At 46.0% G+C, this 24,545-nt stretch overlaps 1 protein-coding gene across 2 annotated transcripts in view; it reads left to right on the top strand.

Annotated features, from left to right (window-relative positions):
- SHROOM2 (shroom family member 2) overlaps positions 1–24,545 on the top strand; it is a 144,037-nt gene that overhangs the window by 50,350 nt on the left and 69,142 nt on the right. The window contains exon 2 of one of the 2 annotated variants that reach the window (XM_058535414.1): positions 12,871–13,022. In XM_058535414.1, coding sequence (XP_058391397.1) covers positions 12,871–13,022 — 152 coding nt within the window. Of the gene's footprint in view, positions 1–12,870; positions 13,023–21,615; positions 23,121–24,545 lie in introns of those variants that run through there. The other variant, XM_058535415.1, reaches the window with a different exon arrangement.

Genomic DNA, 24,545 nt, shown 5'->3' on the forward strand with positions numbered 1-24,545 from the left:
GGGACTTTATGGGACGCAGTGGCCCCGCCTGGCCTGGTCGGCTGGCCTTTTGGATTGCTGCTGGAGACCAGAGAGAAGACGGTTTGTGTGAGGCAGGTGGCTGCCTGCTTCCTGCCATGGTACATGGGTTTTACAGGGCAGGAGGTCAAGATGGGATTTTAGAGGTGTCTGGTTTTCGTTTTGTGCTCCACAAGAGCTGTAACAGCTGTCTCAGATACTTCATCCTTTCCCTGGAGCAGTGCTTCTCAACTGGGGCGATTTTGTCCCCCAGGAGGTATTGAATAATATCTGGAGACATTTTTGGTTGCTACAACTGGGGGTGAGGGATGCTATTGGCATGTAGTGGGTGGAGGCCAGGGATGCTGCTAGTAAGCATCCTATAGTGCACAGCACAGCCTCTACCACAAAGAATGATCCAGCCCCAAATGCCGATGGTGCTGAGGTAGAGAAACATGGTGGAGTACTCCGTTGTTTGGCTATCCTGTATTTTATTTATTGGACATCTGGATTATTTCTGGTTTTTAGCTATTACAGATGTACTGGTGTGGACATTCTTGAGTACGGGTCTTTTGGTAACATGCAGACACATCGCTGAATTGTAGGTTATTCATTCTGTTTTCCTATCAATTTATTCATGTGCCCAGTATGCGAGAATTGCTGGTGTTGGAAGCAGCCCGTATCCATTGACAGGTGAATGGATAAAGAAAATGCGGCATAGACACACACAATGGAATATTATTCAGCCTTAAAAAGGAAGGCTGCCACACATCACAGGCTACAGCCTAGATGAACCTGAGCTCTAACCCTGTGGTATAACCAACACCGAAGGACAAGACAGGATGATTCCACTTACACAAGGCATCTAGAGTAGCCAAACTCACAGAAACAGAAAGTGAAATGGTGGTTGCCAGGGGCTGGGAGGAGGGGGCATGGGGACTTGCTCGATGGGTATAGTGTCAGTTTTGCAAGATAAAGAAATTCTAGAGATGTGTTACACACGATGTAAATATAGTTAACACTGCTGAACTGTGCACTTACAAATGATTAAGAGGGTAACTTTTATGTTGTGTGTATTTTTTGGCCACAACTTAAAAAAAAAACAAGAGTTGGAGGTGCTGCAGTCCTTGCCCACGTCTTTTCCTTCCAGGCTCTCTGTGTTGGCGTGGTGGTACTGTGCTCCTTCCCATCTCGTGGGCTGGCGGGCTGCTCTGAGTGCTCTGCATGCTGGGACAGACTCCGCCTCTTTCCGCCAGGGTGCGCTCAGCCGGGGAGCAGGGGTGCTGTGAACGGGAGGGGGTCTGAGGGTAAGGAGATGTTAAAGGAAGTGGGGCTTCTGTAATTGTGGGAGAAGGTCTGCAGGGGGATCCAGGACAGAAGGAGTGCCTCTGAGATGCTCTCCCAGCCAGCTTGGGGAGCCTGACAGTCACCTCTGTAGAGCCACTGCTCTGTAGGCCTGAGCAGGTGTCCCCTGGTGAGGCCGCCGTTGGTCACAGGGCCCCAGTAGGGGGAAGAAGCAGGTGGAGAGATGGAGTGAAGACGAGCCGGCACCCCCAGGCGACCTCTGCATCCGTCCCTCGCCGTGTGGGACTGTAATGTCACCTCTAGAGAACAGTGGCAGCTACATCACTTTTGCCTTCCATCCTTGGGCAGATTCTTCTTTTGCACCAACCTAACGAAGAACCGTGCAAGGATGGAGATTCTGGAAAACTTAGTTCTCATTTTAACCAACAGGACCGGGTACTGTGCCTCAGTGAGGAACCTCTGACCTGTGCATACGGGTGTAGGTACCTTCAAAGGGCCATCTGGGGAAACGTGCGCGTTTATTTTTTTTCCTTTGCTGGAATGCAAATCTGCGGTATTTAAACCATGACATGTTTTAAAGAGGTATTTGTGTCTTAGCCTGAGAATTTACCGCCTAAATCATGTTTTTTTAATGGGGGAAGTGTGGCCTGGTTTCTACATAATCCACTTAGGCTAAAGTTTTATTTTAAAACACCCCATTTATAAATTGCAACTTTCTTACTTAGAAGTTTTCTGTAATGCTGTAGTAACTAAACAAGGGAAAAAGGAAACTTCAGATTAGGTCAAAAGTAAACAGTAAGAACGTCTAGGATAACTGAGCTTTGGGATTTTTTTTCTTCCCCCAAATGACCTTATATAAAAGGACTTCGGACACCACTCATCCTAAATAGCTTGGAGTATTGTAAATGAAACAGTCATCCTTCACCACTTCAGCTTCTAGTTTCCTCGTGTTAAAATCAAGAGTGGGATGACTTGTCACTAACCTTGAGAGTTGCAAAACTCAGCCTGGGTCGTACTACCAATGTGGACACTAACAAATTGTAACATAAATGAAATGACTTGTAAATATACTTGTACAATACTTTAGAGTTTACAAAATATTTTCATAGTTATCTCACTTTTATTCACCTGAGTGTCCTGGAATGTAAGACAAGCAACTCTTAATCACCATGTTTTCAGGTGACAAAACCAAGATAAAAATTAAGTGACTTTCTCCAAATTGTGTAGTAAAGTAAGAGGCAGAGGCAAGTCTTGAGTACCAGATTGTCCCTTATCTGTTCAAAACCTTCTTGATACTCGGCCCCTCCTCCACCCCCGTCCTGCACCCTAACATTTGATTCTTCCCTCCCCTGTGCTGCCGGGGCCCCGTGCATGTCTGTTACTGCACTTGTCACGTGGAATTTCTGTCCGTCAGGGTCCAGTTAGGAGCTGGAAGCCACATAGTAAATCGGAACAGGGACTGCTTCACATAAAGTAGCATTCAGCAAACTGGCCGAATACAAACACATTCGTTTGCTTGTGTCTTGTCTGTCGGGCAAGATTGAGCAGTTGCCATGGAGACCGTATGGCCCCTGCAAAGCCTGAGATATTTACTGTGTGGCTCTTGATGGGAAAGTTTGCTGGCCCCCAATGTAAAGAGCTATTAACTATTAACAGATTATTACTGAGTAATTATTAACTAGTAACTACTAGTACAGGGTAAAGAGAACTCTAAAGAATGTAGGAATAGCAGCTATAGGGAGCAGCCACTACCTCCAGGACTGAGGCAGGTTACCTAAGGAAGAGTGACATTTGGTACTACCCCCCTCTCCCACCCCCCAGGCCGAGATTCCAATCTCGATGGAGTGGGTGTGACTGTGGCCCACTGGACAGTGGAGAAACTCACTGGGTGCCACAGGCCAGCTGGCAAGCAGGAAGCTGCCCCCTGGGAAGCAGGAAGCTCACTGGGCAACAGGCTGGGATGCTGGTGGAACTCGCTGGGAAGCTGGCTGGTATGCCAGTGGAACCTCCTGGGAAGCCACCCGAGATGAGTAAAACACACCCGGAAGCTGCCCACTAGAGTGCCAGTGGAACTTGCCAGGAAGCCGCCTGTGCGGTTAGTGCCACTGGGCATTCTTCCATGTTCATAGGAGCAGGCAGAGAGGAAGGCAGGCTGGAATTCAGATGGGAAGACTTTCCTCTTCCAATGTCCCTCCAGTGCCCTCCTGACAACGCTTACCATGGTGCCAGCTGGTGAAGGAGAAATGTTCCTAGGGTCCTGTTCCAATATCGCAAACTAGGGCAATGAAGGGTGAGTTTGGAGTTGAGAGGCAATACACTATTAACTGGTGTAGTGTTGGAATAGGTTGTTTGCAAGTCTTCTTTCTCCTCCTGGATTGTAACTTCCCCCGACATGCAGTGGTGTTCAGAAAATACTCCCTGAGTGTTGCTCTCCAGAAACTGTCCGTTACACGAATCGAATCGGCGTGTGTTCTCCAGCCTGACCTGATGATCAGGACTCTGCAAAGCCTGAGGCCTCAGACCTCCGCCCTGTGTGGAGAAGGAGAGACATATCTCCCCTGTGTGGAGAAGGAGAGACGTATCTCGGCTTTATCTTGCCCCAGGGAGGCGTTGGGCCCTTGGCTCAGAATGAGTATTCCTCCTTTGGTTCCCTGTCCAGCTGGTCTGGATTCTGAGCTGCCACTTCCCACTGCCTGATGCAAATTCTCTTCTCTTCCCGTTACTCACAGTGTCTCCTTGAGCCGTCAGCCCCTTTTCTGTTTTGACTTCTGGTTGCTGATTGCAGTCTCCACAGCCTCCAAATCCTGTCCTCATCTTCTGATGGACTCTTCCCTCAGCGTCTTTGGTGGCCACATACCCCCTTTGCACAAAAGCTCATCTCCCAGCCATCATCTCCCTTTCTCACATGTCATTGGCCTGGCTCTGTCCACTGGCCTGGCGCTGTCCCCTTGTCCAGGCCACATCTGCCTTTGTTTGTCTTAGGGCCTCATGAGATCCGGCTCTCATTTTAGGGAGGGCCGAAAGGAATGTTTAGAATCGTCAGAGCAGACTCTTACGTTCCTAAGCATTGGACTAAGTACTGACTTGCTCATCTGGGTCCAAAGCATGTGAGGGGGGTTTTTGGTTTATTGCAAGATTTTTTTGTTTTTGGTCAACCATGAGGAAAGGAATTTTTCCTAATTGAGATGTTACGAGTTGTTTTGAGGATCAATACACAGGCATTTCAATTTGTGCACCATTTTTGACGTATGCCGAAGATCTAAAAAACCATGTAGTCGTGATTCTTTTCTAAACAGTTGTTGCAGCGTAAAATGTGGAGGCAAACTTTCCTTAATAGGATATCAAGTACCAGTATCTTCAGATGTTGACAAGCTGTTACACGTTACAGGTGCCACTAATTCACAATTAAATATCATAAACACTACCTGCTCAGATTTTCACTTTTTCCTGGCACCTTAACAAAATTATTAGGGAAACTGGACTGTCGTGACTAGGGACAGGGAGGGCCAAGATCAAGGAGTGGTTTTCTTTAGGAAACAATGCCCCTGAAAAACAGCATGGGAATAGAGGTAATTTTAAATGTTTAAGACATATTAAATGTGGGACTGTGGAATCCCAAGTGCCGTTTAGCATGCTTTGTATTGTCAGGTATAAAAACTACCCCCCGGGCCGGCCCCATGGCTTAGCGGTTAAGTGCGCGCGCTCTGCTGCTGGCGGCCCGGGTTTGGATCCCGGGCGCGCACGGATGCACCGCTTGTCCGGCCATGCTGAGGCGGCATCCCACATACAGCAACTAGAAGGATGTGCAGCTATGACAGACAACCATCTACTGGGGCTTTGGGGGAAAAAAAATAAAATAAAAATTTTTTTTAAATAAATAAATAAAGTATACAGGAGGATATGCGAAGGTTATATGCAAACACTAGGCCATTTCATATGAGGGACTTGAGCACCCACCTGTGTATTTTGGTATCCCTGGGGGTTCTGGAACCAATCCGCCTCAGATACCGAGGGATGACTGTATTTGTTAAAAGCCTCAACACATTTGGGTGGAGGTTTTCAGTTTTCGATAGGCTTCTGTTACCCGAGATGCACTCTCAGATTATTTCACGATTTGATACCTTTCCTGCCTGAGTCAGGTTTCCTTTCTGAAGCATCCGAGCTCCAGGAGAATGAGTAAAACAGTTAAGCAGACTAAGGAGGTAAGGTCAGTGATTGTCCTATCTGACAAAAAGGCGTTGCTCTGTCGTGCAGTTACTGTCTGGAAAGTGAAGCATTCTTGAGGTAGTCGTAGCTGATAAAATGCGGCTGTGATCCATGGCCTTTGAAATATGATGTTGAACTTAAAGTTGTTCTTCCTCCTTTCATTTTGATCTCTCTGGGCCTTGTGACTTTCCACATCACTCAAGCTCAATGTCTCAGCCCCACCGGCAGAGCTCTTTCCTTTTGCCCTTCACGTCCGTCGTGAGTAAGGCCTTAGTTGTTCCTTCACAACACCCAGTCCTTGGTTACGTTAGTTTTCTCTGCCTTCTGTTGGTTTGAGCCCTGTTTCTGTCCAGTACAAAGACGGACTAGATACCTGGCAGCATCCTCTGCCTTGCCATTTTGTTCTTACGCAGAAGAAATTCATTTTGTGTGTATCTACAAGATTAATCTTCCAGAAGTATTTGCTTGAATAATAAGGTCACTCCCCTACTTCCCTGCCTGCCTTCTCTGGGCCCCCACTGCGTACAGGATATGGTCCAGATTCTGATTCAAGGTCAAGTTCCTCATCTTCCCCTTTCTGCCCTTATCTTCAAACACTCCCCTGTGAGAGCCTGTACACCCTGCCAGGCTGACATTCCTCAGGCACGCCCGGGCTTCCTGCCTCTGCGCCTGTCTTCACGTCAAGACCCCCCTCTGGAATGTCCTCCCCCATCCACGCTGCATGTTTCACGTTGCTGTTTGTGGCCCTTTCTATTTGTGAAAGCTTTTCATCTCCACCTCCAGACGGAGGTGAACGTCGCCCCTCACACTCCCACTGCACTGGGGGTGTGAGTCATTCCTTTCAGTATGAGTCTGGTGCCCTACTAGAATAAAGATTCTTTTGCCTTTGTGGGTCTCATTCTTGATCATCTGTAGCATCCGTTCAAAGAAGGATGAAAACTCTTCCAAAAAGACTTTCATTAACTGTTTTTTTTTTTTTCCTATTTTCAGAGAAACATTTCCATAAGAACAATAAGGTATTCTGCACCTTGTGGGACATCTAATTGGGGCCCTGAGAGTGAGTTTTCCATGCAGAATGCCAATTATTAACTTCCACTGGAATATTTCGCCCGGCACGTGAACCTGGGGCTTTTGTCCTGTGAGTGCACTGAGCGTGGCATGCGGGACCAGCATCATGGGTGTGGAATGATCGCCTGCCTTTCTGCCGAGGGACTTTCCTGAGTTAGAGCAAGTGAGCCCGAGAATTTTCCCTGACTGCTGTAGGACAGAACTGCCCTGCTGATGGCTCCCGCATTCTGCAGGAATTCTTAGGCAATTGCCTCTAGTAGTTACAATGCCAAGGGCTGTCTTTATTTTGTAGTGCAAGGGACTGTGACAAAATAAGCATCAGTGTCTGTAATGCGTGAGACACTGTAAAATGCTGGCAGGCAGAGGTATTATCCTAGGAAGCTAGTGCCAACTTTAGGTTTGTTCTTCACCAAGTTCAAGCCTAATTAATTCTACCTAATGTGAGAAATTTGGGGTAAAGAGTATAGAAGGGAGGTTTTCAGAGCTTCTTTTTCTTTTATGACCACTTTTCTCATGAGCACAATAAATATCAAAGAGATACTTTCTCTTGGCGAGGAAGTCAAGGGGAAAAAAAAACCCAGCTCCTTTATTTCCCAAACCCAGAACCATTTTTGCTGGGAAACGTAGGTGGAGTGTGGTTTAGGGCGAGGCTGTGGATGCTTTGGAATGTGGTCTTCGTTTATAGAGGAAGAGCCTTTGGAGTCTTTACAGATGAGAAGGAGTAACACGGCCTTCCTGGTGAAGTCGGAGAGTAGATGACAGCGCTTGTAGAACTTGTTCATACAAGGGTTTGTGGGAATGAGACTGAAAACCCCACCAGGTCACGGCTGAGTGAGACACAGATGATGTGTCACCTCTAGGAGGTGGCAAACACTGTCCTAAGACCCTGCAGATCATTAGTCATAGTGGTTTTGCCTGAGGATTTTCTTGTCATACTTGATTTCAGAGGTGTCAGTGTAGGGAAAGGGACACATGTGCTCACTCTTATCCTGGATCAGAATCATTTTCTTGTTTTTTAGATACTGAAGAATGCATAACTTTCTTTTCTTTTTTTTTGGTGAGAAAGAGTCACGCTGAGCTAACGTCAGTTGCCAATCTTCCTCTTCTTTTTGAGGAAGATTAGCCCTGAGCTAACATCTATGCCAGTCTTCCTCTATTTTTTATGTGGGTTGCTGCCATAGCATGGCTTGCTGAGTGGTGTAGGTTCACGCCCAAGGTGTGAACCCTGGGCCACCGAAGCAGAGCACACCGGACTTAACCGCTATGCCACAGGGCTGGCCCTGCATAACTTTCATTATGTTAAAATATGCATAACATAAAATTTACCATTTTTACCACTTTTATGATTAAGTGGTATTAAGTACATTCACAGTGTTGTGCAACCATCACCACCATCTGTTTTCAGAACTTTTTCATCTTCCCAAACAAAAACTCTGTTCCCTTTAAACACTAACTCCCCATTCCCCCTCCCCCAACCCCTGCTAACCTTTATTTTACTTCCTGTCTCTATGAATTGCCTATTCTAGGCCCTCATACAGTATTTGTCTTGTTTTGACTGAGTTACATCACTCAGCAGAGTGTCCTCAAGTTTCATCCATCTAGCATGTGTCAGGATGTCCTTCCTTTTTAAGGCTGAGTTATATTCTGTTGTGTGTTTATACCACATTTTATGTATCCATTCACCTGTTGATGGATATTTGAGTTGTTTCCACCTGGAATGCATAACTGTTTCAAGGCAAAAACCAAAATAAGTTTCTGTCCTTGGAATTTTGTGATGATGGAATCGTTTCATAAATGTGCATTTTTGAGCACTGTTCAAAATACATGCCAAATTATTTGTCTAGGTGGATGCCTTATGAGCATGTAATGATGTCAGTATTTTCATGTTGTCCTTGAAATAAATGTTGGGTTCTCCCCGTGAGTTCTTTTCTAGGCCTTCTTTCTAACTCAGTGTGTAAATCGGAGTCTCATTTGACACCGTGTTTCCATTGGCAGCAGAGTTGGAATTGGGAAGAATCATCTCTATTCGAAGAGGTCCGTGTTTGTCTGTGCCATGAGATGAATGTATAGACATATATATGAATCTTTTGCTGCTTTATTCTGGAGCAGATTTTCCAAAATGATAACATGAAGAATAGGTGTAAAGGAGAAATATCTACCATCAAAATGTAGTTGCAGAGGCCCATCTTTTCAACTATTTATTGTAAATGTATATTTACAATAAAATGTATATTTATAAATGTGTATTTATAATCATGAGAGTATCTCTTCTTCTTCTTTACTCTGAATAAGGCCGATTGTAGACAATTTCAGCTAAAAATTGTTAGGAACTGATTTGTTATGCGTAAGCTAAGCTTTGAATTGAAAGTCTGTCATGTTAGATTTAAGAAAAAATGCATAATCCTGGTGGCCTGGCGGTTAAGTGAGCGCGCTCCGCTTCAGAGGCCCTGGGTTCGTGGGTTCCGATCCCAGGTGCCGACGGACGCACCACTTATCAAGCCATGCTGTGGCAGCGTCCCATATAAAGTAGAGGAGGATGGACACAGATGTTAGCCCAGGGCCAATCCTCCTCAGTAAAAAAAAGAGGAGGATTGGCAACGGATATCAGCTCAGGGCTCGTCTTCCTCACACACACACAAAAAATGCATTACTGTCTGTAGTCAGTAGTGTCTGCATTACGGGTAAGCTGTTATCCATTGTTAGAAGGAAACGAGGAGAAAGAGATCAGAATTCTTAGAGCCTGGAGTTTGTAGCCATGGAATACACATAGATACAAAAGTCTTCTGTGGGCTCTGAACCTGGTGGCATTCCTGACAGTCAAGAAAAGTTACTAAAGACAGCAAGTCTCAGAAGAAAAGATCTGCCCCAGGATGTCGGAACAGTCAGGATGTCGGAACGGCCTTGGAATCCCTGGGCCCCTGGAGTTGTGAAAAGTCTGTCTGTCGCTTGCCTCCTTATCCACATCCCATTTTCACTCTCTCAGGACTCTAAGGCTTTCCCACACTGCCTCAATGTCCTTCTTGGTTCAGTGGAGGAACAGAAATGAGCAGAATCTGCCACGTCACTGGTTAGGTGCACAGATGTGCATGGATAGTTCCAGCTGCAACAGTTAGCAGGGACCTGTCGATGCAATACTTTCCTTCCCTCCCCTCCTCTCGGTCCTCCCAAGGTGCTGCCTGGAACAAGAACCTTCCTCTGTGCAGAAACAGGCCAGGGCTCCCTTTGCCCGGAGGACACTCCATGTCAGATATCCTGCACCTGTCCATTTTGATGCCTTTACATGTGCTGTCAGCTTCCCTCACCTTTCTGTCACTGTCTCCAAAATCTACCCTCTTTCAAGGCCACATTAAGTGCCCTGGGCTCCAGGAAAAGCTTCCTTGAGCATCCACGCCTGAAGGAGAGCAAACAGTTCCAAGTCCGCTAGTACTTTGTTGCCTTATTTATGTGTCCCTCATATCGTCTACATCGCCACTCAAAGTGTGGTCCCATCACCTGGGGGCTCGTTACAAATGTCTTAGAAACGCAGAACCTCAGGCCCCACCCTGGGGCTGCTGAATCAGACTCTGCCTGTTAACAAAACCGGGAGTGATTTGTCTGCACCTTCCAGCTTGAGAAGTGCTGGTCTACAAACATGTAAATGTCTTCAAGGTGGGAATGACATCTTTCAAAACCTACCCTCTGCCCAAAGTATCTAACACAGTGTTTTGTGCACAGTACTGAAAGAATAAATGTAAGCCCTCAACTCATGCATATGGTGGCTTCTTTGCACTCACCCCACCAATGCATTTAACTAATGGTATTTAGGCAGTAGTTCCTAGGTACAGACCTGAGTTGTAGCGATAATCAGATGGTTTCTATCTGTGCAGTCTGACTTTCTATATTCTAGATTTTACCTTTAAAAATTATGTACCCAGTGCTTTGGTGGGGTGGGAGGAGAAGAAAACAGTCCAGACCCTCCTTGAATGACTGCCACCCGCCTTGGGAGTCTGCAGTCCTCGTTTGGGGGACAGCTGTTGGCTCCAGTAGTGACCCCAAGTGACCCCAGCTAGAGCATTGGTGGGCCTCGCCTGGGGGCTTTCCTCACACCACCAGGTCCGCCCCCCTCCTCATCAACTGTGCACTTTTGGTTGTATCGGCTTCTGTGACACTCATTCACTCTTTCTCCTCTATCTCCTTTGCTTGCTGCCAACCCCTCCTCACCAGGACTCTAAATGTTGAGGGCCGGGGGTTCTGTCCTCCATGGACATCTGTCCATGGGTCTTTTTTCTGTCTAGGTGGCCTCCTTCAGTCTCCTTACCTCCTCCAGTCTTTAAATACTCTCTGCTGCTGGTCACTGCACGTGCAGACCACCTTTCCCTGGGCACCCTCCTCCCATAGCCAGCTGCCCACTGGACCCTCCACCTGGATGGCCCCTTGGCCTCTCACACAGGACATGTCAAAACCTAAGCTCTGGGCCGGCCCCGTGGCTTAGCGGTTAAGTGCGTGCACTTTGCTACTGGCAGCCTGGGTTCGGATCCCAGGCGCGCACCGACGCACCGCTTCTCCGGCCATGCTGAGGCCGTGTCCCACATACAGCAACTAGAAGGACGTGCAACTATGACATACAACTATCTACTGGGGCTTTGGGGGGAAAAAGGAGGAGGATTGCTAATAGATGTTAGCTCAGGGCTGATCTTCCTCTCACACACACAAAAAAAACCTAAGCTCTCCACCATGTGTCACCTACACCTTGGCTGTACGTGGCTGAGTGTGAATCTTCGGCAGGGAAACTTATTTACAATCTATTATTATGTTGGAATATAATTGTCTAGACTTTTGAAACCAGTTGTTAACTGAACCAATTGCTTCATATTTTTGTTAGGAGTGGTCATTTAATTTTGTTTATGGTTTTGACTTGCAATGAATAATTGCTTTATTAACCTAGGGGTTCAGCTGTCCTTGGATCTAGGCGGAGATTTTAGGAAAATATGCGGTTTCAGAACTGAGGTGCTGTGAGTTGCTTAGGACTCAGCTTTTTAACTACCAGAGGAAAAGCGTTTACTGCCTTCTGCCGACTTGGGAAGTAATTCTTAGGTTAGCCGTGGTATACAGTCGAGGAGCAGTGAAATTTCAAACTGCACACTGATATGCTCGTAACCATTCGTTTTTTTCCACCAGTTTTCCTAGCAGATTGTAAAGGTAATGTCTTTTTGGTGTAAAACAGGGGTTGGCAAACTTTTTTTTGTAGCAAGCCAAGTATTAAATGTTTTTGGTTTTCTGGGCCAAATTACTCAATTCTCTCCTGTAGCATTATGTGAACAAGTGGGTGTGGTTGTATTCCAGTAAAATTTTATTTACTGAAAAAAAAACCAGCTGGCTGGGTTTTGCTCATGGGCCATGGTTTGCCAAGCATTAGTACAGAAAACAGGCTGGGTTCATTGATGCCAAGTTGGGTTATTACTGTATAGGATAAACTAGGGTAAGGATTTAAAGATCAAGATTTTTCAGGGTAAAAATTATAAAATGGATAATATTCAAGCTTTTAAGGAGTCAGTTAATACACATTCATACATATGTGTTTAGCAACAAGTAGTAAATATCTTACTATACACAGCATGGTATAACAATTTAACTAGGACTGTAATCAAAGAAATCAGATAATCATAAGTGTTAGCAAGAATGTAGAGAAATCGGAACCCTCATGCACCAATGGTGGAATGTAAAATGGTGCAGGTTCTTGAGAAAACAGTCTGATAGTTCCCCAAAATGTTCACTGTAGTTACCATTTGACCCAGCAATTCCACTCCTAGGTATATGCCCCAAAGCAGTGAAGACACAGGCTCACACAAAAACTTGTACATCAGTGTTCATAGCAGCGTAATAGCCAAAAAGTAAAAACAACTCACGTATCCATCAACTGATGAGTGAATAAATAAAATGTGCTGTTACACACAGGGGCATATTATTCAGCCATAAAAAGGAAAGAAAAACTGACACATGCTACAACATGGATGAACCTTGAAAACAAGGTAGAATGATCAAGCGCATTCCATGCGCTTTCCCATTCCCTTGGAGATGGGAGCCCAGTCCTTGCAGAGGCCGACCGGGGTGAGGGATGCACCCCTGTCCCCTGCTTGGGAATCAGGCCAGCCTCTGGGGCCCAGATGGGTCCTTTTACTCTTGGGTATTCTGGAACCCAGATATAGAATGCCACTGTGGGTGGCATGTGTCAAGGGCATACTGTATTCCTGCCCGAGTTCTGGGGATTTGCTTTGCTCATCCGGGAGGCTCATGGGACACGCTTCTTTGTTGCAGATTGAAGAAGGCAGTAAAGCCGCGGCGGTGGACAAGTTACTGGCCGGAGACGAGATCGTCGGCATCAACGACATTGGTCTCTCAGGCTTTAGACAGGAAGCGATTTGCCTGGTGAAGGGGTCCCATAAGACCCTGAAGCTGGTGGTAAAAAGGTAAGACCTGTGCACCGTGCTGTGTTTACCAGGACACACAGAAGTGAGTAGAACAGCAAAATGTGACGTCTGGTTGGCTTGTCTGTATCATTTCTGCAGTCCTGATTTGGACTTAAGTCCAGTGTGTCTCTGTACGTGCGTGTGCATCGGTCATGTAGAATTATATCTCTTGGCCAAGGATGAATACGGCATCAAAAATTTAAAAGATTCCTTCTTTTATTACTACTGATTGTTTATTTTGATTTATTAAGTGAACTTTGAATACTCATCTTTCCTTTGGCACTACGGACATTATTCTCTTGGCAGAGAGAAAACCGTGCTCATGTTCCAAATGCAGTGAAAATGTCATTGCTTCTTGTTTACACCAGGTGGCAGGCTAGTGCGTTTTTGGTTTTTATGCTAAAATAGTGTGACTGCACGTAGACACAAAAGTCAGCAATCGGGGTTTCTGGGGCTGTGCTGAGGTCTGAGGAGAGTGAGCTGCCTATTCCTAGAAATGAGTGCCGATAGGAGTTGGGGTGATTTGAAGAGGTTAGAGAGCAAAACTAGGCACGTGATGCTTTTAGACACAGGAGCTAGGACAGTCCTGGATACCACAAAGATGTTTGTGATTTGTTGTTTTCATGTAGAAATAATTCTCTGCCTCGCGTTTTGTTGTTGGTTAATTCACAGTAAAATATTGATATGCCCTTTTTAGCAGAATTAGTGCAATCTTTCCAAGGTTGGCTGTAAATTTTTAAAAATAACTTGACTCAAGCACTTGCTTCAATTTTTAGTACAGACTTGAAGACATGGCCCCAAAAGACTTTATTTATTTATTTTTTTGACCAAAACAGTATCCAAGGAGGAGTTTCAGAAATGAGGAAGGAAAAACTTGTATTCTTTGCCACGTTAATTGCCACTCATTTCTAAGTGGTATAGGCTAGCTTCCTTGTAAATCAGAAAAACAAAATCTCAGAATGGCAGTCTCAGAGCCCTTTGGGGAGGATGGGCCGTGAGAGGTGCTGTCATATTGTATGATTATTCCCTTGTGGTCACCTTATCAATCCTCCTAAGGCGTCTGGGATGTGTGTTCTCACAGGATTCAGTTAGACTTAGCCCAGTGTTGGTGATGGTAAGGGAAGCTTGATCCGCAGAGGTAAGAAGGGAGTTACAGACTGTCTCTGGGAATCGTCACCCAGCCCCCAGGCTGATCGGGGTTCCCTCCTCTTCTGTTACCCGTATTGTCTCTGTGGTACAGCTACCAGAGCCCCCGAAACAATGAGCTCGCTCGTTTGTTTACCGCCCGTCTCTTCTGTGGGGTAAGCACCACTTAGTCAACACTGTAGGCGAACTCTGTCTTAAACAGGCTGCTTACTGTAGTGTCTGGTGCACAAGGGCAAATGAGGGATTTGGGTTTATTGAATCAGATTGACTTGAACTGCACCTGGATGGGCATCATTGGAAGATCTGATGAGGATGCTGACACGGAGGCGCTCATTCATAAAATCCCCGCACAGCCCTAGGGAGGCAGCAGCAGATGAAACAGACAGAGCCGTTGACATGTGTTGGGGGCCAGAGTCAGGATGCAACAACATGTTCACTGGCTGCACCTAACAAGATAAAGTGAAATGTTTGTTCAGTCAGGTCTTAGTCTAGGTTCCAAAAAGCAGGTGTATAGTAACAGAGCTGGTTTAGCAGTAACAGATGTAAAGAAGGGAATTTGTACCCCAGTAGAAAGTTGGATGAAAGGCTCAAATAGGCAGTTCATAAAATAAGAAGTGCAAATAGGAAAGAAGCATATAAAAAGATGTTTAACTAGGACCTGCAAGTTTATTTAAAAGCGAGACACTAGGTTTTGACTATCAAGTTGGCAGAGATCTGAGAGGAGAGCAGTGCCCATAGCTGGTGAGACTGCGGGGAGATAAGTATTATTTGGTATAATGCAGGTTAGACTACAAATTGGTTTTCCTGGTGAGCAGTTTGGCAACGTGTTTCACAAGGCATACCTTGGACCAGGTTTCGTTTTCTGGGATCCTAGATGCTCAGCAAAGGGAAATAAATTATTGAAATGGATTAGAGACCTTGCATACTGTAGAGTGCTGCCATTACAGATGATACCAGCCTTTACTGACGTGGAAAGATGCCCCACAAAGTCCAGTTGACTGGAACACATGAAAGCAGTTATAGAATTGTGTGTCTCCCATTTTTTAAAAAATTTTGTTTTAGTTTTTAACTGTGGTAAAATACACGTAACAGAAAATTTACTGTCTTAACCATTTTTAAGTGTATGGTTCAGTAGTGTATTACTTTTATAATAAAATAATATCGAGCTCATTGTATTTTTAAAGAGGAGAAGTCTTTGGGGTTCGCTATACCCGCGTTCATAGGAGTCAGCAGGAAGTTTGGCCCGCAGGAAGCGGTCAGCTGTGGCATCACGTTCTGTTCTGGGCAGTGCCCCAAAGGAGAGTTGTTTATTGCACTGTGATGGAGACAAAAAGAATGACCCTGAGGGGGCAGTGTTGAAATGCTGGCTGTAATTTACTCTGAGGCTCACTTTTTATTCTGTATTTATTTTGTTCTTAAAGTAATACATGGGCGTGGTAAAACATCCATGTTCAAAAGAGAATTGGGTGGGATAGGTAAACCTCCCCTCTTACCCCCATTTTGTCTCATCCGAGAGCAGCTTTGTCACTACTAATCTCTGGGGTTTCCATTTAGAAGTGTATTCATGGTTGTGTATTTGCATATATGTCTATGGAGATTGTTGCAGGTTGAATGCACTGACGTCTGACTCATGACTTCTCTTAACGACCTCATGGTGCTCCGTAGTCTGGATATTCCACTGTTTAACGGATCCTCTGTGGATGGACATTTATGGTGCTTCCAGTGAGTTTCTGTAACAGACAGTGCTGCAGTGTGACATCTTTGTACCCAAGTCTGCATATTTGTGCATATAGATCATGAGGATAAATGCCTAGGACGGGAGTTTTTGAGTCAGAAATTGTGTGTGTTGTGAACGTTGATAGACACCTCCAAATTTCTCAGACCACTTGTTTTTCCACGTCATCTCTAGCAGAGGGTGTTTTCAGTTTGTTTTTGTTCTCTTTGTGAATGTGAAAGGTAGAAAATGGCTTTATTGCTTAAATGGGCATTTCTGTCATCATGAGTGAAACTGGGCATCATTCCCCGTGTTTCAAAGCTTTCTTTTGAGCTAGAGGAATGTATTTAGATGGTCTGAATTCTGTTCAAAGCAAAGAATCTATGCCACATGAGGACTGGTCAGTAGAAGGAAAGAGAAGGCCGTGGGGGCCTGCTAGCTGATTGGGGATCTAAAAGACTCTTGGGAAGAGGGATCAGACTTTTGCCCTGAAGGATCAGTGGGAGCCACTGTGTAGAATCCTGGTTTTGCATTCTGCATACCCAGTTTCCTTTAAATGAGGGGTACACAGAACGACTGTCTGGTTGAGATAGAATTGAATATTTTAAGTAATATGGCTAACAAGATATAAACGCAAACCAAGCAGTTTGTTCAAATGCTTTTTTTCCGAAAACACTATCAACACTTAGGTGTTTAAAAATTTTTTTAAATAATTTTCTATTAATTTTGAATATGATATGTAGGTATTATTTTTGCCTATTTGAAAAAGTCTGAAATGGTGCCTTGTTTAGAAATGTGAATGAAATTTTCCAAGCTGGTTGGTTAATATTAGGATCTGTTGCTGTAATCCTGAAGATGCATGTGATAAGGACCTCTAAAACTCCAAACTAACTTTTTTATCATTTTCCTCATTACAAAGCCACCAACCAGTGAATGCTTTTAAAATGTCTCTTAAATCAGTAACACGTGTTCTTCTCTGTCTAAATTTAAGTCTCTGCTTACATCTCAACATTCTCCTGTTTGTCCATCGCTACGCAACCACGAATCTGACCTCTGTCTCATAGATTAGTTAGCATTTTCTGTAGAGCTGCACAATGGGTCATATACTCTTGAAAAATAGTGGCTAGTTAAGAGAAAGGCACTCTGTAAATAATTCATAGACCGAGCCGCAAACACACAAATATCCTACTTGAGAGTGCGGCCAAATGATAAATTGGCTTGCTCAACCCTTGTTCAACCTGGTTCAGCTACCACCTGTCTACCTCAGGCGTCCTAAGAAAGGGTGGACTTTCTTTTTTTTTTTTTTTTTTTTTGGTGAGAAAGATCAGCCCTGAGCTAACATCTGTTGCCAATCCTCCTCCTTTTTTTCCCTTTTTCTCCCCAAAGCCCCAGTAGATAGTTGTATGTCACAGTTGCATATCCTTCTAGTTGCTGTATGTGGGACGCGGCCTCAGCATGGCCGGAGAAGTGGTGCGTCGGTGCGCGCCCGGGATCCGAACCCTGGCCGCCAGTAGCGGAGCGCGCATACTTAACCGCTAAGCCACGGGGCTGGCTCCAAGGGTGGACTTTCTGATAAAGAATCAAATCAAGTTAGGGTCCTGGTGGTGAGAGTGACCAGTGCAGGTTTGGTTGTTCTGGGAGGTTATGGGGAAAGGGGGTGTATGCACCTCAATGTGTGATACGTACCCCTGGTTTTGTAAACAAAATGGGAATAGTGTTCACATACTAACTCCCTCCCGCTAGCGACAACTGCTATGTGTCTTTTATCCCAGAGGCTTGTTTTATTTTGGTGTGTGGTGGGCAGGGGACCGAGCAGCCAGGATAGGATTGCGGTGGGCTGCTTTTACAAAGTGGCGGTATCTTGTTTCATGGGGCATAGGCGACGTGTATCTTGTCATCGTTTAGAAGCCGGGGCTGGGAGAGGGATGCGTTAGGAGATGCACGGATCACTATCTCTCCCCAGCACAGTTTCTTTCCCAGACAAGTGAGAGCACGCACTTCCTTTCTCCCAGAGCGGTGTCAGCTGGAAACAAAGAACTGTAACCAGAATCCCCACCAAGTGCACATCTGTTCTCCTTCACGATGCCCAGGCGGTATCCGCTGCTAGTGAGACGTCGAGGGGCAAGGGGCGTCCGCCCGGGCGTCAGATCAACTGTCGGACCAGGAGGAGAGGCTGGTGGAAAGTTCTTGCCTTGCCCTTCCTCCCAGGTGCTTTGTTGATCCATCTTTGCTTTGCTTGGCCAAGGAAGTACTACTCGCAGGAAAGTTCAGGGCGTATGTGGTAACCTTTCCTTTGTCTCTCTATACAGTTGTCATCTGCACTTTTTTCCTAGGTGTCCAGGCCCTGCCGTGGAGACCTGAGGGGCAGGTCTGGAATGGAGCCGGGCACTGGTATTTTCACAGAGGGCCACAGGGTGTTTTGCTGGGCAGCCACAGTGGTTATACCACTGGCTTAAGCAAATGTGCTTGGGAAAGGTTAAGAGCAGAAACTGGGTCACTTATGGCATTTTCCTGATTAAAGCAGCTGAGTGGGTAAGCCCCTCGCTGTTGGAGATCTGCGACAGGGCGTGTCGGAGTGCTGGGGTTAAGGCTGTCGCTGTCCGATGCTGTAAAATGTGCACTAAAAGCTCTGCATGGAGAGCGCTGGGACACAGGGAGACATTTTTCTCACTTCAGAGGCAAGTTGCCGTAAGTTCAGGTCCTAAAAAGTACGTATAATTTCAAACACCCTAGGGAAAATTTCTTTTAAATATCATGCCATAAATTATTTTCTAAAGCTTGTAATTACTCTTTCAGTCTTGAGAATTTATATGGTGATATTAGTTTTGTTTACAACGAAGCATGCCTGCCACCTCATCATCGGTCTTACTTTGAGCCATCCGGTGTTGCAGACAGTTTTGCCAGGGTCAGGTCATCGATAGAGTTGATTCGTGTTATTTCCTGCCTCTTTGCTGGCAGCCTTAAGCCCTTTTGTGACTCTAATTACATCCACTAAGCTTGCATTCAGGAGCAGATTAACACCCAAGCAGAGGAGGTTCTTTGCAGGAGGCCGTGAGGGTTAGCGAGACTGTGTGGCGTGGTTACATAGTGGAAGAAAGGAGGTTTCAAATCTAGTGACAGTGCCCATGCTTGCTAGGAGAAAGTTTCGTGCCACGTGCACTGGTTTCTGGATGTCACTAGGCTGCAGTGAATTCTGCACCAAGCCAATATTGTACTCTGCTCCCCCCGCCGCTGGCCCGTTGGAGCGGTCCTGGAGCAGGTGGCTCTGAGAGCGGCCCCAGCATTGATTAGCACAGATGTTCCGGGAAGCAGCTACGTGCAATGGTGTGGCAAGAATACCGGGATGGCTAGGACATCGTCAGGTTGTGTCTCTTCCCCCATTCCCTCCCCTCCAGAGGGCTCTTCCTGGAGCAGAAACTGTATGGTGTGTTCCCATGGAGTGTGTGTGCCTTAGTGGGGATGCTGGTGGGTGTTGGCAAAAACCCGTGCTTTTGGAGGGTGGTCTGAGATCATTTGTTCAAGTTTCAAGGGAAAAGTTTCTATTTTGGGGATTATGGCTGTTTGCTACTGTACTTTTTTCTTGTTAAAACAGAGTAGACCTACAAGTTTATACTGGACAGACACCCTGACTTGTTTGGGCTGTTTTCCATCGTTGTTTTTTTTTTTTCTTTTTTTTGAATTGAGATGTAATTGATATATAACATTATATTAGTTTCAGGTGTACAACATAATGATTTGATATATGTATGTATTGCAAAATGATCACCACAGTAAGTCTAGTTAACATCATCACCACACATCATTACAAATTATTTTTCTTGTGATGAGAACATTATTTGTTTTATTAAAATTAAGAGAAAAAGGAAACCAGGTAGATCAGAACTGTTTTATTTTGGAAAACAGTGCTTCTGTTCAGACTTAGAGTATGGCTTAAGCTATTTAATCAGATGAATCTCTGTTCTGTGAGACGTTTCATATTGTAAGTCAAGTAGGGAATGGTAAAAAGTTAAGATTTTTGTTTTCCATTGCAAGGCATGCAAGTGATGTTTATGAAATTTAGTTTGAAAGCGTTGGTTGTTTCTAATATATTAAGACATGCAGAGAATGTTTCACTTATTTTTGTTCCTTTATTATATGTGACTCATCAGGCCTGTTGCTAATCCTTAGGGCTATTTATAATTAGTTATATATTAATGGTTGCACATTTGAGTGTTCCGAGTTTCTTTGCCAAAAAGTCCGTTCTGTTGAAATGTGGCCAGAAAGTTGTGTTGGTGCCCTTTTAAAGCATCGAGTTGAACTAAATCAAGCATTAGACAAATGGCGGGGGGGTGGCGTATGGCTGTGAACACAGGTGGTTTGGACAAAGCCTTTTTGACTACTGATAGTACTGATGAGATAGTCTCCCCCCCCCCTTTTTTCCTAACATGAATAGGTTTATTGATATGGACATTATAAAAGTTAATAGAGAAAAACAAGCCATCTGGGTGTGTTCCAACTCCGCTCTGTTCATGATGTGGCATTTCTACGCCGTCTTCTCCACGAAAGCACCCCGGAGGACCATGGGAGGCTGAAAGAGGAAGCGGGCACTTGCCCTTGCTATGGGAGAGATAGGGGGTGCCCCTGCTGCGTGGAGACGAACCCTGGTGCTACCATCCTGGCGGAGTGCTGTCTCTCGGCCCTGGCATTTGTTTAAAATGCAGATTTGATGTTTTGTATCAGTTTCAGCTATTTAGGTCATTTGGGAATTTTTATCTTTACTTAATTCTCCTCACGTGTGAGCGGAAGAACTGCTTGACTCTTGTCCCGTAGGACTGTAGATTTTATCAAGTGTGATGTCACCATCCAAGCATTGCGTTGTCTGAGCACTGCCAGGGAAAAGAACTGTCTGCCATTTATAGAGAGCTCTGACCTGTGTTTTTATACATTCAGGTAACATGTGTTAGAAGCACTCTGGCCAGGGGGTTAAGAGCGTACCATCAGGTCCTGCCTGTCCCCTGGGAGCTGGCAGCCGAGTGCGCTGATGGGCATGGACTGGAAAGGCTCTAACAAGTGGTGGCTCCAACAGATGGAAGGAGAGATGGAAGCAGACCTCAGCAGAGCCTTTCCTGGGGAAAGGCAGTTGAGCTGTACTTTGAAGGCCAAGCCAAGTGTGAGATGCAAATATGGACCTATGTCACTGATACCAGGGCCTCCTAAAGAGGATTGCAGAGGGGAGGCAACAAAAAGGAGTGTCAGAAGAGAGGTGGAAAGCGTGGGGCTGGAAGCAGTGCTTCTGAGACCCGAGCTAGACCCTGAATTGCCAGGAGGGCTTGTGCAAACACACCTGGCCCACCCAAGCCTGTGCCCAGGTCAGGCCAATGCTGTTGGCCCAGCGAGCACACTTGGAGCACCACAGGGCTGGGGGCTGGGGAACCTGGCAGCATGGGCTTTCTTCTGTGGCACCTGGGAGCAGCTGAAGGTTCTGGAGTGAGGGCAAGAGCTGACCAGAGCTGAGTCGCAGGGATATTGGTCTGGAAGGAGATAGAGACAGACTGGGAGAGGGAGAGACTGCTCAGGACATAGTCTTCCAGAGGCTTGACTGGAACAGGGAGGAAGCGGCCGGGTCAGAGTGAGGGTTCCTTTTGTGTCTGTAGGGTGGCGCTTTCTACGTATTTGTTTCATTTTTAAAGACTAGAAAGGGTGTTTGTAGTTGCATCTGTCGTCCAGCCCAGGCCCCCCCTCGGCATCGGCTGGCCTGTGCCCTCTGTGAGACTTGTCCCTCAGGACCTTTGCACCCTCACCCCCCACGCCCCAAGCTCTGGGGTCTCCCTGCACGGAGCTTGCCCCAGTCACCCCAAGGACTCACCAAGGAGCGTTGGCGGTGCTTCCCAGCCCGCCCTTTATCTGAAGGACTTTCCCATTGCTGTCTCCTGACTCTTGCTTCTCTCTAAGATGCCCCTGACCAACACTGTTGATCTATTTTCTGGAGATGTCTTCCCCAACACCAGTGTTGCCTGAAGGCCACACACCCTGGTCATGTCCCCCATCACGGAGTCCACCCAGGGGCCTCTTGGAGCCGAGGTCCCTTCTCTCCCCCTTGACCTCTGTGTGCTTCCAGCCAGCAGGTCTGGTACTGTCAGACTGTCTGAGCTCGTGGGGACCAAACACAGACTGTTTATTTTGTGAGGCGGTGCCTTTTGGCTTCATTGGAAAAGGTTAGGAAAATGACCCAGTACTAGTGTGTTTTTTGTTTTTTTTTTTTGAGAGGAAGGAGGGGATTCTGCTCTTCTTTATGTGAATGATAAACATTTCATTAAAGCACTTATTTTAATAATTCCTTCTTAAAAATGAGTTTTTCAGGGCCGGCCCTGTGGCATAGTGGTTGGGTCTGGTGCGCTCTGCTTCGGCATCCTGGGTTCGCGGGTTTGGATCCCGGACGTGGACCTACAGCACTCACCAGCCATGCTGTGGCAGCGACCCACATACAAAATAGAGGAAGATTGGCACAGAGGTTAGCTTGGGGCTAATCTTCCTTAAGCAAAAAGAGGAAGATTGGCAATGGATGTTAGCTCAGGACGAATCGTCCTCACCAAAAGAAAAAAAAAGAGTTTTTGATATCTAGATCTGTTGTTCTTAATTTGCAATGGTATCCTGGCATTTTTTGTATTTGTGATCTAAACCCCATTCTTTCAAAAACACCCAAAAAATAAAAGACTGTCTAGCATTTAAAATTATTTTTAGAGCCAGCTCTGATGGCCGAGTGGTTCAAGTTCGCCGCTCTCCCTGCTTCAGTGGCTTGGGTTCATTACCCGGTGCAGAACCACACCACCTGTCAGTAGCCATGCTGTGGCGGCAGCTCACACAGAAGAACTAGAAGGACTTACAACTAGGATATACAACCATGCACTGGGGCTTTGGATAGGGGGAAAAAAAAAAGAAGATTGGCAACAGATGTTAGCTCAGGGAAAATCTTTCCAAGCAAAGAAAAAAAACTTATTTTTAAAAACTGAAATAAATTTAGATGAATTTTGGTGTGCCATTTGTGGGAAAGGTTTCAGGGCAACCCTCATTAGGAACCCTCATTAGATGAAATTAGGCTGAATAATTTCATCTAGAAGAACAGAAAAACCAATGTTAATAGTCAGTACCATGGCTTTTTAGTATTTGTGTGAAAGGAATATTACTCAGACATTGAAGAGCACGTTTTGGAAGAGTGACGATGGCATGGGAGAATGCTCACACCAGGTGGGCTGCAGAAGGTAAGGGCCCCACCAAGTCTGCAGGAGGTTCTCAGTTGTCTAAAAACATGTGGAAGGAAATGCACAGACATGTCACTGTGGTTATCTTTAGGTCATAGGTTATTTTCCTTTGTCTTCTTATTCACGTTTTAGTTTTAAATGGTCCATATTTTTTACAGTAAGCATATATTTTAAGATTTACAAACATCAGTAGCCATTGAATAAAAAGGATTTCTTCCCTGTGCGCTGGGCTGACCGTGGTACCGACTGTCGGTCTCGAATGGGCGTGACTGTGGACTAAGTCCCATTGCATTTCCGGAGCTCCCCAGATTGTGGAGCTCTGTGCACAGGACGAGTCAGCCTGCCCCCACATTGTGGGTCTCTGCTGTTTCCTCCCTGGCATCTCTGCCCACACTGCCCTGTGCAGAAGCCCAACTGTGGACGTCTCTGGGTGGAGCTGTGCAGTCCTTCGGGCCTGTGGTGAGCCCCGGCTCCCCCTCCTTCCCACTCAGCCTCTGGAGCTGCTCTCCCATCAGCCCCGTCTGGCTGTTTCTAGGGCCAGAAATTGCCCTCTCTATTCCTCCTTCCTGGTAGGGGCTTCCTTACTGGTCTCCCGAGCCGGCTTGCATCTGATTGTGGCCCTCGGAGGGAGTGTTCCTTTCACAGCTTTCCCATTCGTTCCTGTTTGATATTTACCACCGGGCTGTGCCTCCCAGCGGTGGTAGGACCTGGCCTGACCTGGTCTGACCGTAGCAGACGTGCCGTTGTGAAGAAATGGTTCAGGTGCGGTTTGCTGCATGCGGTTGTGTGGTCATTCACTTCTGATACTCCCGGCTCTGTTAGGTGGTGAGGGTGGTACAACCACGAACTGAGGACAGTGTGGTCGGTGTTTTCTGACACCCTCACTTGGGGTGTTTTGCTTTCCTGTCCTGGCACATCTCGTGGCCTGTCTGTGTTCTCCTCATGGCCCCACATTTCCAGGGACTAGATTGTTCAAAGCTACCTGAGTACCTATCTTATGTAGGAAGAACAGTCTTGTTGACATGAGAATCTTAAATCTGTGCTTGTTTTTTTTTCATCTGGGAGTGGTTGAAACTGAGCCAAAGGGACAATGAATGTGTGAGACCTCTAGGTGGCACCAGAGTTCTCTGTCCCCGGAGCCTTCCTGGTGGAGCCACCAGCATGAAGGTGGTGAATGTCCTCTCTCGTCCACACAGATCCGGCCATTTCAGGCCATCAGAGGGGCTGACAAACAGAAACCAGCCTGAACCTTCCTTGATTCCCAAATGTATTCATTATGCACGAGGAAAGTCAGAGGACCCGACAAAAGTACGTATATTTTAGGAACATTTCGTTGTCCCCAGTAGCCGTGATATCCTGTTATAGCTTGTAGGTATAACCCTTGTTCACTGTGTTTTCATTTGTTTATTCTTTAAAAAAAAAAAA

This window comes from Diceros bicornis, chromosome X (assembly GCF_020826845.1).
Source record: "Diceros bicornis minor isolate mBicDic1 chromosome X, mDicBic1.mat.cur, whole genome shotgun sequence".
NCBI lineage: Eukaryota > Metazoa > Chordata > Mammalia > Perissodactyla > Rhinocerotidae > Diceros > Diceros bicornis.